Raw genomic sequence first — 15,052 nt, 5'->3', positions numbered from 1 at the left:
GTCCTTGGTCACTACTACATGAGATATGATAATATAATATACTTTTGCTGTATATGTAAGAAAACATGCAGTTATTATATACTCGCCTTGTGACACACAAGGATATCCACGAGTTTAGTCCCATGAGTCTGTCTGACTGTTTATGAGCTCCCTAAATATAATGTTCCGTACAGGAGTAGGTAATTATTGTGTTTTGATATTTCCAATGCTGTTTTATTTCATAGATTTATTTCTTTGGCATGTATAAAGGTTTTATCTGTCATTGTATAGGGTTCTGAGGTATTTCCTATATTGTATTTCAACATTTACTGTCCTTTTAAATATGACATGCATATATAGTAAAGAGGACCGTTATTCCACATACAAAGAAAAACAAAAGAACAGAGAAAAGCAAATATTATAATTGGCATAAAATAGACCATTTTTAACTATATAAGAAAAAAAATGCAATTTCAATATTTAAATTTAAATAACTAGGCAATAAGTTACTTTAGTGTCAATTTGTGAATATGAAGTGTTAAATTAAAAATGGCTACACGTCCTTACCCACATCCATCCACTCTGGAGGTATAATGCGACATTTCTGCCTTTGCTTGAGGTTAATGGCCAGCCATAGAGGAACTTCTACAGGTAACCCTGGATTGAATGGACCCAAGTCTCCCTGCAAATGAAAAAGAGGGAACTAGTTATCAAGTGTTAATTACAAATTAAAACCAGCAAAACTAGTGCATTAATCTCTTCACTGATTAAAAAACAAATATTCAATGTCTATCAGATTTTGATTTCCAGCGCAAAACTGAGCTTACGTTAGCACGATATTTGCGCTCCAATCGTAATACCAGAGCACGCAATTGTGCGCTGGCATTATAAGTAAGGCTCAATGCAAACACGACCTCCTGTTTTTCTCTTTGTGCTCACGAGAGAGAGCTTCCAAAGGCTCCAATGTGACCCTCATTCTGATGCCATCATAAACTGGCACAGAACCTAGCGCAACACAGGGGGGTAAGTTGCGCAGCAAATTAAGCACATACATATATATTTATTTATAGTAATAACACAGTCCCCATAGATCACAATGTAAAGGCACTTTTTTCCTAACACCCCACATCTGAAAAATGTAAGCCATTAAAATTTCTATGTGCAGTTGTTAATTAACCCCTTAGTGACCACAGCACTTTTCAATTTTCTTACCGTTTGGGATCAAGGCAATTTTTAAATTTCTGCTGTGTTTGTGTTTAGCTGTAATTTTCCTCTTACTCATTTACTGTACCCACATATATTATATACTGTTTATCTCGCCATTAAATGTACAGTACTTTCTTAAAATACTATTATTTTCATCATCTTATAATTTACTATAAAAAATTTTTTTTATAAAATATGATGAAAAAATTGGGGAAAAAAAACCACACACTTTTTCTAACTTTGACCCCCAAAAAACTCCAATGCTAAATAGTTTCTAAATTTTGTCCTGCGTTTAGAAATACCCAATGTTTACATGTTCTATGCTTTTTTTGCAAGTTATAGGGCAATAAGTACAAGTAGCACTTTGCTATTTCCAAACACTTTTTTTCCCCAAAATTTGCGATAGTTACATTGTAACACTGATATCTGTCAGGAATCCCTGAATAACCATTCACATGTATATATTTTTTTAGCAGACAACCCAATGTATTGATCTAGGCCTATTTTTGTATATTTCATGCCACCATTTCACCGCCAAATGAGATCAAATAAAAACAAATTTTTAACTTTTTCACAAACTTTAGGTTTCTCACAGAAATTTACAAACTGCATGTGCAATTATGGCACAAATGGTTGTAAATGCTTCTCTGGGATCCCCTTTGTTCGGAAAAAGCATACATTTATGGCTTTGGCATTACTTTCTGGTAATTAGAAGGCCGCTAAATGCCGCTGCGCAACACACTTGTATTATGCCCAGCAGTGAAGAGGTTAATTAGGTAGCTTGTAGGGTTAACTTTTGCTTTAGTGTAGAGATCAGCCACCCACCTGACACATCCCACCCCCGGATCCCTCCCTGACCCCTTTCTTCCTTACCCCCCCTCACAATTGTCACCGCTATCTTAAAAGGATACTGACCCCAAATCTTTTCTTTTGTGATTCAGATAGAGCATGCGATTTTAAACAACTTTCTAATTTACTCCTATTGTCAATTTTTCTTCGTTCTCTTTCTTTCTTTATTTAAATAAGAAGGTATCTAAGCTATTTTTTGGTTCAGAACCATGGAAAGCACATGTTTATTGGTGGATGAATTTATCAACCTATAAGAACAACCCAGGTTGTTCACCAAAAATGGGCCGGCATCTAAACTTACATTCTTGCATTTCAAATAAAGATACCAAGAGAATGAAGATAATTTGATAATAGGAGTAAATTAGAAAGTTGCTTAAAATTGCATGCTCTATTTGAATCCCAAAAGAAAAAAAAATTGGGTTCAGTGTCCCTCTAAGCACTGGCTTGCTTTTTTTTTTTTTTTTTTATAAATAAAATGCTTAGTTGGATTCCCCCTTAGCCCCCAACCTCCCTGATCCCCCCAAACAGCTCTCTAACCCTCCACCCTCTACCTATTTGCCGCCATCTTGGGTACTGGCAGCTGTCTGCCAGTACCCAGTTTGGTAAAAAAAAAATTATATATAATTATAACCCATTTCTCTTGTTAAGTGTGTCCAGTCCACGGATCATCCATTACTTGTGGGATATTCTCCTTCCCAACAGGAAGTTGCAAGAGGATCACCCACAGCAGAGCTGCTATATAGCTCCTCCCCTCACTGCCATATCCAGTCATTCTCTTGCAACTCTCAACTAAGATGGAGGTCGTAAGAGGACTGTGGTGTTTTATACTTAGTTTATTTCTTCAATCAAAAGTTTGTTATTTTTAAATGGTACCGGAGTGTACTGTTTATCTCAGGCAGTATTTAGAAGAAGAATCTGCCTGCGTTTTCTATGATCTTAGCAGAAGTAACTAAGATCCTTTGCTGTTCTCACATATTCTGAGGAGTGAGGGAACTTCAGAGGGGGAATAGCGTGCAGGTTTTCCTGCAATAAGGTATGTGCAGTTAAATTATTTTTCTAGGGATGGAATTTGCTAGACAATGCTGCTGATACCGAAGTAATGTAAGTAAAGCCTTAAATGCAGTGATAGCGACTGGTATCAGGCTTATTAATAGAGATACATAGTCTTATAAAAGTGTATTTTAAAACGTTTGCTGGCATGTTTAATAGTTTTTTTACATATGTTTGGTGATAAAACTTATTGGGGCCTAGTTTTTTCCACATGGCTGGCTTGAATTTTGCCTAGAAACAGTTCCCTGAGGCTTCCCACTGTTGTAATATGAGTGCCAGGGGCCTATTTTGGCGTTTTCTGGCACAGCAAAAATTACAGACACAGACATCCAGCACTTCTCTGAAGGGCACAAAAGGCTTCAAAAGTCGTATTGAGGGAGGTAAAAAGCCACAGTAGAGCTGTGGCAGTTGTTGTGATTGTTTAAAAAACGTTTTTGTCATTTGTTATTCCGTTTTTGGTATTAAAGGGTTAATCATCCATTTGCAAGTGGGTGCAATGCTCTGCTAACTTATTACATACACTGTAAAAATTTCGTTAGTGTAACTGCATTTTTTCACTGTTATTTCAAAATTTGGGAAAATTTGTGTTTCTTAAAAGAGCAGTAACGTTTTTTATATTGCTTGTAAACTTGTTTTAAAGTGTTTTCCAAGCTTGCTAGTCTCATTGCTAGTCTGTTTAAACATGTCTGACACAGAGGAACCTACTTGTTCATTATGTTTGAAAGCCATGGTGGAGCCCCATAGGAGAATGTGTACTAAATGTATTGATTTCACCTTAAAAAGATCAGTCTTTATCTATAAAAGAATTATCACCAGAGGGTTCTGTCGAGGGGGAAGTTATGCCGACTAAATCTCCCCACGTGTCAGACCCTTCGCCTCCCGCTCAGGGGACGCACGCTAATATGGCGCCAATTACAACAGGGACGCCCATGGCGATTACCTTGCAGGCTGCAATCATGAATAATACCCTGTCAGAGGTATTATCTAGATTGCCTGAATTAAGAGGCAAGCGCGATAGCTCTGGGGTTAGGATACAGAGCGCGCAAATGCTGTTAGAGCCATGTCTGATACTGCGTCACAGTATGCAGAACATGAGGACGGAGAGCTTCAGTCTGTGGGTGACATCTCTGACTCGGGGAAACCCGATTCAGAGATTTCTAATTTTAAATTTAAGCTTGAGAACCCTAGTGTATTGCTTGGGGAGGTATTAGCTGCTCTGAATGACTGTAACACAGTTGCAATTCCAGAGAAATTGTGTAGGCTGGATAGATACTATGTGGTGCCGGTGTGTACTGACGTTTTTCCTATACCTAAAAGGCTTACAGAAATTATTAGCAAGGAGTGGGATAGACCCGGTGTGCGCTTTTCCCCACCTCCTATATTTAGAAAAATGTTTCCAATAGACGCCACTCCACGGGACTTATGGCAGACGGTCCCTAAGGTGGAGGGAGCAGTTTCTACTTTAGCAAAGCGTACCACTATCCCGGTTGAGGACAGTTGTGCTTTTTAAGATCCAATGGATAAAAAATTGGAGGGTTACCTTAAGAAAATTTTTATTCAACAAGATTTTATTTTACAGCCCCTTGCATGCATTGCGCCTGTCACTGCTGTGGCGGCATTCTGGTTTGAGGCCCTGGAAGAGGCCATCCAGACAGCTCCATTGAATGAAATTATTGACAAGCTTAGAACGCTTAAGCTAGCTAACTCATTTGTTTCTGATGCCATTGTTCATTTGACTAAACTAACGGCTAAGAATTCCGGATTCGCCATCCAGGCGCGTAGGGCGCTATGGCTTAAATCCTGGTCAGCCGACGTGACTTCAAAGTCTAAATTACTCAACATTCCTTTCAAGGGGCAGACCTTATTCGGGCCTGGCTTGAAGGAAATTATTGCTGACATTACTGGAGGCAAGGGTCATACCCTTCCTCAGGACAGGGCCAAATCAAAGGCCAAACAGTCTAATTTTCGTGCCTTTCGAAATTTCAAGGCAGGAGCAGCATCAACTTCCTCCGCTTCAAAACAAGAGGGAACTGTTGCTCATTCCAGACAGGCCTGGAAACCTAACCAGTCCTGGAACAAGGGCAAGCAGGCCAGGAAGCCTGCTGCTGCCCCCAAGAAAGCATGAAGGAACAGCCCCCTATCCGGAAACGGATCTAGTGGGGGGCAGACTTTCTCTCTTCGCCCAGGCGTGGGCAAGAGATGTTCAGGATCCCTGGGCGTTGGAGATCATATCTCAGGGATATCTTCTGGACTTCAAAGCTTCTCCTCCACAAGGGAGATTTCATCTTTCAAGGTTATCATCAAACCAGATAAAGAAAGAGGCATTCCTAAGCTGTGTGCAAGACCTCCTAGTAATGGGAGTGATCCATCCAGTTCCACAGACGGAACAAGGACAGGGATTTTATTCAGATCTGTTTGCGGTTCCCAAGAAAGAGGGAACCTTCAGACCAATCTTGGATCTAAAGATCTTAAACAAATTCCTCAGAGTTCCATCATTCAAAATGGAAACTATTCAGACCATCCTACCCATGATCCAAGAGGGTCAGTACATGACCACAGTGGACTTAAAGGATGCCTACATTCACATACCGATTCACAAAGATCATCATCGGTTCCTAAGGTTTGCCTTTCTAGACAGGCATTACCAATTTGTAGCTCTTCCCTTCGGGTTGGCCACTGCCCCGAGAATTTTTACAAAGGTTCTGGGCTCACTTCTGGCGGTTCTAAGACGGAGAGGCATGGCGGTGGCTCCGTATCTAGACAACATCCTGATACAGGCGTCAAGCTTTCAAATTGCCAAGTCTCATACAGAGATAGTTCTGGCATTTCTGAGGTCGCATGGGTGGAAAGTGAACGTGGAAAAGAGTTCTCTATCACCACTCACAAGAGTCTCCTTCCTAGGGACTCTTAGATTCTGTAGAGATGAAAGTTTACCTGACGGAGTCCAGGTTATCAAAACTTCTAAATGCTTGCCGTTTCCTTCATTCCATTCCACGCCCGTCAGTGGCTCAGTGCATGGAAGTAATCGGCTTAATGGTACCGGCAATGGACATAGTGCCATTTGCGCGCCTGCATCTCAGACCGCTGCAATTATGCATGCTAAGTCAGTGGAATGGGGATTACTCAGATTTGTCCCCTCTACTAAATCTGGATCAAGAGACCAGAGATTCTCTTCTCTGGTGGCTTTCTCGGGTACATCTGTCCAAGGGTATGACCTTTCGCAGGCCAGATTGGACGATTGTAACAACAGATGCCAGCCTTCTAGGTTGGGGCGCAGTCTGGAACTCCCTGAAGGCTCAGGGATCGTGGACTCAGGAGGAGAAACTCCTCCCAATAAATATTCTGGAGTTAAGAGCAATATACAATGCTCTTCTAGCTTGGCCTCAGTTAGCAACACTGAGGTTCATCAGATTTCAGTCGGACAACATCACGACTGTGGCTTACATCAACCATCAAGGGGGAACCAGGAGTTCCCTAGCGATGTTAGAAGTCTCAAAGATAATTTGCTGGGCAGAGTCTCACTCTTGCCACCTGTCAGCGATCCACATCCCAGGCGTAGAGAACTGGGAGGCGGATTTTCTAAGTCGTCAGACTTTTCATCCGGGGGAGTGGGAACTCCATCCGGAGGTGTTTGCTCAACTTGTCCATCGTTGGGGCAAACCAGAACTGGATCTCATGGCGTCTCGCCAGAACGCAAAGCTTCCTTGTTACGGATCCAGGTCCAGGGACCCGGGAGCAACGCTGATAGATGCTCTAGCAGCTCCTTGGTTCTTCAACCTGGCCTATGTGTTTCCACCGTTTCCTCTGCTCCCTCGACTGATTGCCAAAATCAAACAGGAGAGAGCATCGGTGATTCTGATAGCGCCTGCGTGGCCACGCAGGACCTGGTATGCAGACCTAGTGGACATGTCATCTCTTCCACCATGGACTCTGCCTCTGAGGAAGGACCTTCTAATACAAGGTCCTTTCAATCATCCAAATCCACTTTCTCTGAGACTGACTGCATGGAGATTGAACGCTTGATTCTATCAAGGCGTGGCTTCTCCGGGTCAGTCATTGATACCTTAATACAGGCTCGGAAGCCTGTCACCAGGAAAATCTACCATAAGATATGGCGTAAATATCTTTATTGGTGTGAATCCAAGAGTTACTCATGTAGTAAGGTTAGGATTCCTAGGATATTGTCCTTTCTCCAAGAGGGTCTGGACAAAGGCTTATCAGCTAGTTCTTTAAAAGGACAGATCTCTGCTCTGTCTATTCTTTTGCACAAGCGTCTGGCAGAAGTTCCAGACGTCCAGGCATTTTGTCAGGCTTTGGTTAGGATTAAGCCTGTGTTTGAAACTGTTACTCCCCCGTGGAGCTTAAACTTGGTTCTTAAAGTTCTTCAGGGAGTTCCGTTTGAACCCCTTCATTCCATTGATATTAAACTTTTATCTTGGAAAGTTGTTTTTGATGGCTATTTCCTCGGCTCGAAGAGTCTCTGAGTTATCTGCCTTACATTGTGATTCTCCTTATCCGATTTTTCATTCAGACAAGGTAGTTCTGCGTACCAAACCTGGGTTTTTACCTAAGGTGGTTTCTAACAGGAATATCAATCAAGAGATTGTTGTTCCATCATTGTGTCCTAATCCTTCTTCAAAGAAGGAACGTCTTTTGCATAATCTGGACGTAGTCCGTGCCTTGAAGTTTTACTTACAGGCTACTAAAGATTTTTGTCAAACATCTGCCCTGTTTGTCGTTTACTCTGGACAGAGGAGAGGTCAAAAAGCTTCTGCAACCTCTCTCTCCTTTTGGCTTCGGAGCATAATACGCTTAGCCTATGAGACTGCTGGACAGCAACCCCCTGAAAGGATTACAGCTCATTCTACTAGAGCTGTGGCTTCCACCTGGGCCTTTAAAAATGAGGCTTCTGTTGAACAGATTTGCAAGGCTGCGACTTGGTCTTCGCTTCACACCTTTTCAAGATTTTACAAATTTGACACTTTTGCTTCTTCGGAGGCTGTTTTGGGGAGAAAGGTTCTACAGGCAGTGGTTCCTTCCGTTTAAGTTCCTGCCTTGTCCCTCCCATCATCCGTGTACTTTAGCTTTGGTATTGGTATCCCACAAGTAATGGATGATCCGTGGACTGGATACACTTAACAAGAGAAAACATAATTTATGCTTACCTGATAAATTTATTTCTCTTGTAGTCTATCCAGTCCACGGCCCGCCCTGTCCTTTTAAGGCAGGTGTAAATTTTAATTAAACTACAGTCACCACTGCACCCTATGGTTTCTCCTTTCTCGTCTTGTTTCGGTCGAATGACTGGATATGGCAGTGAGGGGAGGAGCTATATAGCAGCTCTGCTGTGGGTGATCCTCTTGCAACTTCCTGTTGGGAAGGAGAATATCCCACAAGTAATGGATGATCCGTGGACTGGATACACTACAAGAGAAATAAATTTATCAGGTAAGCATAAATTATGTTTTTTCTGTAGTGTAGCTGCCCCCCCCCGAAAAAAAAAAAACCCTACCACCTCCCTCTCCCAGATCCCTTTCTCAATAATGTATTTATTTTCCCCCCTCCCTCCGTCATGGTATACTATAGTCACTATACTGGACTATGTACTAAGTAGCAGAGACACACTGTTGCAAAACTGTGTATATGAGCCATAAGGAATGTAATCACTTAACCTTTTAGCTGTGTGCAACTCAAACAGTCTGTTGTTTTACAAATGGGTTTATAATCTCACATGTATTGTTGCCACAACCTGATTAATTGCAGGAATTGAATTGTTACAAAGTTCTTACTTATGACACTCTTGTTTCCAGGTACACATAGAGTGTTAGCTGTATATATATTCAGCTGGGTGAGTTTTACATATACACTGTTAGGTATTATGTTTCTCCTTTGTAGGTATATATATGTTCGGATAACCTCCAAAAATTCCAGTGTTCCAGTATATTATATTGTATCACAAGTAGATAGCATGAAAATATATTGGTGGTATCGAACTAACTTTGTGTGATTGTAAAAACATCAACCCAGGTTACTCACGGTTATCCGGCCCCACTATGCGGGATGTTGGAAAGTGTTCAGGCACTCCTCCTTCTCACCAGATAGGCGTTATCCAGTACAGAACCTGTAGCTTAGAAATCTCCGCGGTGTATCTCACACACCAAAAGGAATCCAGCAATACCACAATGCGAAAAATAAGCAATCATAGACCGAGCTGAATCATCACTGTGTATTTATTGTCACATCAAGGAAAACAAAGGTTCCACCACTCCACACACATCAGCTACATCCAACGCGTTTCCTGCTGCTAAACAGCACTTCGTCAGGGATATTCACAGCTGTCTGATTACACCTTTTATTCGGCTCACCACTCATTCCCAAAATTTAAAAGGTATACTACCGCTTATACATTTAGCGGCATATTAGTAACCTATAAGCCATTCAATCAGGTGCATCAATATCACATTCCAATATATAAAATAACAAGCATAAATTTATATGTTACGAGTACATTGTATCTAAAAATATAGTTAGACAATTAACACTTTATGGTGGGAAAACCAGCTAGTACTATACAAATAAAATAATTATGCTGCATTAACATTTTGTATACTACTAAGCTATTTCAGAGGTCACAATATAAGGGCATATTTCCAATATAGATATGAACATGCACTCAGGACTCAGCCACAAAATAATAATTTATTAAGGTACAGTGAATAACCTCTAGTTGTAATTGTACTTAAAATAACCTACCACTTGTTTATAGATGGTCTTATTTACATATTAATCCTCCTTAAGGTGATATTAAAAAGTGAATTAAAATACATCAATACTTTATTTTCATTTCAAGGTATTGATCATGTGCCCAAACTGAATACAGGTGGCAATAGATCTCAGACGCTAAATAGGAGAGAAGTGTACTGGATCTATACCTTAAAAACAGGGAGTCCTCTGGGCATAAATGAAAATTCAGATGTAAAACTATACATAGGTAACTGAGATATAATCAGTAGGTAGTAGCATTCTAGTTTTTCCCTAGGAGGATTAATATGTAAATAAGACCATCTATAAACAAAAGTGGTAGGTTATTTTAAGTACAATTACAACTAGAGGTTATTCACTGTACCTTAATAAATTATTATTTTGTGGCTGAGTCCTGAGTGCATGTTCATATCTATATTGGAAATATGCCCTTATATTGTGACCTCTGAAATAGCTTAGTAGTATACAAAATGTTAATGCAGCATAATTATTTTATTTGTATAGTACTAGCTGGTTTTCCCACCATAAAGTGTTAATTGTCTAACTATATTTTTAGATACAATGTACTCGTAACATATAAATTTATGCTTGTTATTTTATATATTGGAATGTGATATTGATGCACCTGATTGAATGGCTTATAGGTTACTAATATGCCGCTAAATGTATAAGCGGTAGTATACCTTTAAATTTTGGGAATGAGTGGTGAGCCGAATAAAAGGTGTAATCAGACAGCTGTTAATATCCCTGACGAAGTGCTGTTTAGCAGCAGGAAACGCGTTGGATGTAGCTGATGTGTGTGGAGTGGTGGAACCTTTGTTTTCCTTGATGTGACAAATACACAGTGATGATTCAGCTCGGTCTATGATTGCTTATTTTTCGCCATTGTGGTATTGCTGGATTCCTTTTGGTGTGTGAGATACACCGCGGAGATTTCTAAGCTACAGGTTCTGTACTGGATAACGGCTATCTGGTGAGAAGGAGGAGTGCCTGAACACTTTCCAACATCCCGCATAGTGGGGCCGGATAACCGTGAGTAACCTGGGTTGATGTTTTTACAATCACACAAAGTTAGTTCGATACCACCAATATATTTTCATGCTATCTACTTGTGATACAATATAATATACTGGAACACTGGAATTTTTGGAGGTTATCCGAACATATATATACCTACAAAGGAGAAACATAATACCTAACAGTGTATATGTAAAACTCACCCAGCTGAATATATATACAGCTAACACTCTATGTGTACCTGGAAACAAGAGTGTCTTAAGTAAGAACTTTGTAACAATTCAATTCCTGCAATTAATCAGGTTGTGGCAACAATACATGTGAGATTATAAACCCATTTGTAAAACAACAGACTGTTTGAGTTGCACACAGCTAAAAGGTTAAGTGATTACATTCCTTATGGCTCATATACACAGTTTTGCAACAGTGTGTCTCTGCTTGAAGTGAAATTCTCAAATTGCATATTATACTGTGACAAGTCAAGTGCATAGCACATAAGATAATTTGAAGCCATGGATCAGGAAGAAATTGTAAATAGACGAGCGAAACTTGATTTACTAATTAAAGGGGACACCACTCCCAAACACACACCTGTAGATTTGAGTACATTGTTTTCTATGAAAGAGAAATTAACCATTAAAGAACTAAAGACATGGTGGGAAATGGAATTTTTACAACTATATATAAATGAGGAAAAAATACCACGAGGTCTCAGAATGAAAAAGTACCCAGCAGCAGAAGAAATGGATGTGGTTTTTATGAAAGAATGCAATCAAAATTTAACCGATTGCTCTGTGGTTCTTATGAAACAACTATTAAAGAAAAGAACAGAGGAAAGAGAAACCACACTATGTGAGCTAGCTGAGATACAAATACAGATTGATGACCTTAAAGATGATGAGAGATTTGAAGACTATATGAAACAACTAAAAGATACAACTGAAAGAATTGATAATGAAGTGGTTACAAGAAAACTGGGCAAATATCAAAGAGATTGTAAGGACTATGACTTAGATATAGTTTATAGTTGGAACACCAGTACTCAGCAAAATAAAAGAAGAAGTCATCAGAATAAAAAGAGTAAAGGAAAAAAGGCTGAAGGAGATATGTCTAGTAATAAAAAGGAAGTACAAAGAAAAGTTACTTTTTCGAGTGCAGAGGGCAGTTCATATGCATACAGTCCAAGATCATCTACACCTGAGTGAGGAAAATAATGAAAGAGATAATTCTCTAGGAGCAAGACCTAAAGAAAAGGTGGAACATAGATCACTGGTGGATTTGGGAATTACCCCTAATATGTCCGGGCACGAACATAAAGTAAAAGATGGAGATCCAAAAAGAATAAAAAAGAAAAAGGAAGATCAGAAGGCAAAATATCCCAGCAGGTTGACCAGAGCAATGAAAGAAAAGAAGGATCAGAACTAGAGAGTATAATAAACTTGTCATCTGTCCCATTAACCAATACACAGAAGATTGCACTCTCGAAAGGAATGGGTTTCTCTCCAACAAGAAATATGGACTTATTTGATACCATTGTTGACCTCAATAAGTTCGTGCGAAAGGTCACGTTAAAAAGACATTTTTTTAATGAGGATCCATCTTCCATTTATGATAGTGAGATAGTGGATACGGGTACAGGTGTGAGTAACATAATGAGCACAGATATAGATTCACTTACATTTAATGAATTGTGTGATACCAATAGTTTAAGGATCTTAAGTAGTGAAAGCTTGAGATATGATCCTAATAATTTAAGCATTCCAAGCTCTACACAAAAGATAGGACACACAAGTAGTTTCTATCCTATACATGCAAGAGGGGATTTAATTGAGGTATTTCACGCAGTGGTGGAAGAAGAATTGACACAACTTTATAACACAAAAGTAAAAGAGATACACACAAAAAAGAATAAAAGGGATAATTTGTCTCACCAGGAAAGAAAAGCATTAAAAGAAATTAGGGACAATACTAATATAGTAGTCTCTAAATCTGACAAGGGTGGCATTATTGTGGTACAAGATAGGGAAGCATATGTATTGGAAGCTGAAAGGCAACTATCAGATGTAAATACATATCATAAATTGACATATAACCCTACAGAGCGTTTTAATAATGAGCTAAAAATGTTGTTAGATGAAGGTGTTCACCATGGATATTTGACACAAGCACAGGCAGAATGTTTAATAAATGAGAGTCCTACAGTAACTGTATTTAAACATCTCCCCAAAGTTCATAAATGTGCATCAAGACCGCCAGGGAGGCCTATAATTTCCACCATAGGAACCATAGGAGAAAATCTAGGGAGATGGATTGATGAATTTCTACAGCCCATAGTAAAAAGTTTACCAGGTTACCTAAGGGATACGAAACATCTACTACGTAAGGTGGAAGATCTAGGATGGGATAGTGAATCTATGTTCTTGACTATAGATGTAGAATCGTTATATTCTTGTATACCGCATAGAGAGGGACTTAATGCACTTAATGAAATGTTACATATGTATACTAACTTTGAGACTTGCTTTATTGATTATATTGTAGACATTGTCCAATTTCTTTTAACCCACAACTATTTTCTATTTGAGGGCTGCTTTTATGTACAATGTCAGGGTACGGCGATGGGGGCGAAATTCGCCCCCTCGTACGCTAACTTATATCTTGGATATTTTGAACTGAAGAAAATATTTACTACTAGTAATCCTTTTTCAAAATCGTATTCTATTCTATACTAGATTTATAGATGATTTGCTAATAGTTTGGAAAAGTGGTGATTCAACTATAGAACAGTTTATGGGATATCTAAATGACAACAATAACAATTTGAGGTTTACATTTTTTTGTTCAGAGAGCAGTGTTGACTATCTAGACTTGACAATAAAAGGAGATACAAGTAAAGGATGTATTACAACAGAAATATTCAGAAAGAAAACATCAGGCAATACCATACTTAGAGCAGATTCTGGCCATCCCTATAGTGTGAAAAAGGGAATTCCAAAAGGCCAGTTTATGCGTTTAAAACGTAATTGTAGTAGTGAAGAAAACTATTCTGTCCAAGCAAACATCTTAAAGAATAGACTGATGGATAGGGGTTATAAGAAAAGAGATCTAGAAATAACTATGGAAGAAGTTAAGGCTATGGATAGGAAATCTTTATTGCAGGATAAAAGTAAACAAGACAAAATTTCAGGAAATATAGATAAATTAACTTTCTCTACTAAATATAGTAGGCAATATTCAGAAATTTGTAAAATTATTCAGAAATTTAGCCCACTATTAAAAAATGATCCTAAACTAAAGACAGTCATAGATAAAGGGATTAGAGGTGTATCAAGGAAAGCAGAAACTATAGAGAATAGTCTTAAACGAAATTTTTCCATTAAAGAGAAAAAGGATAATAGGATGTGGTTAAAAAAGAAAAATGGGAATTATAGATGTGGTGGCACACCATGCAAATCATGTAAATACCTTGTTAGGAGTGATACTTTCAACTCTACAGTAACAGGTAATGTATACATGGTGAACCATCACCTTAACTGTAATTCCAGATACATAGTGTACCTTATCACTTGTAAACTTTGTTTTTTTCAGTACACTGGTAGAACGACACGTATGCTCAAGGATAGAGTGAGAGAGCATCTGTTGTCTCTTGAGAGTGAAGTGCCGAAGACACCAGTGGCGAAACACTTTGCTCAGCATAGGAGAAATGATAATTTTGATAAAAGTGAATTAAAATACATCAATACTTTATTTTCATTTCAAGGTATTGATCATGTGCCCAAACTGAATACAGGTGGCAATAGATCTCAGACGCTAAATAGGAGAGAAGTGTACTGGATCTATACCTTAAAAACAGGGAGTCCTTTGGGCATAAATGAAAATTCAGATGTAAAACTATACATAGGTAACTGAGATATAATCAGTAGGTAGTAGCATTCTAGTTTTTCCCTAGGAGGATTAATATGTAAATAAGACCATCTATAAACAAAAGTGGTAGGTTATTTTAAGTACAATTACAACTAGAGGTTATTCACTGTACCTTAATAAATTATTATTTTGTGGCTGAGTCCTGAGTGCATGTTCATATCTATATTGGAAATATGCCCTTATATTGTGACCTCTGAAATAGCTTAGTAGTATACAAAATGTTAATGCAGCATAATTATTTTATTTGTATAGTACTAGCTGGTTT

General features: G+C 38.8%; 1 protein-coding gene across 1 annotated transcript in view; it reads right to left on the bottom strand.

The window, feature by feature from the left end:
• GINS2 (GINS complex subunit 2) overlaps window positions 1-15,052 on the bottom strand; it is a 74,787-nt gene that overhangs the window by 44,026 nt on the left and 15,709 nt on the right. The window contains exon 2 of the mRNA XM_053700984.1: window positions 547-661. Within this exon, the coding sequence (XP_053556959.1) occupies window positions 547-661 (115 nt within the window). The remainder of the gene's footprint in view (window positions 1-546; window positions 662-15,052) is intronic.

Source organism: Bombina bombina, chromosome 1 (assembly GCF_027579735.1).
Source record: "Bombina bombina isolate aBomBom1 chromosome 1, aBomBom1.pri, whole genome shotgun sequence".
Lineage (NCBI taxonomy): Eukaryota > Metazoa > Chordata > Amphibia > Anura > Bombinatoridae > Bombina > Bombina bombina.
Note: the sequence above shows the minus strand (reverse complement) of the source record. Positions and strands in the feature narration are given on the sequence as shown.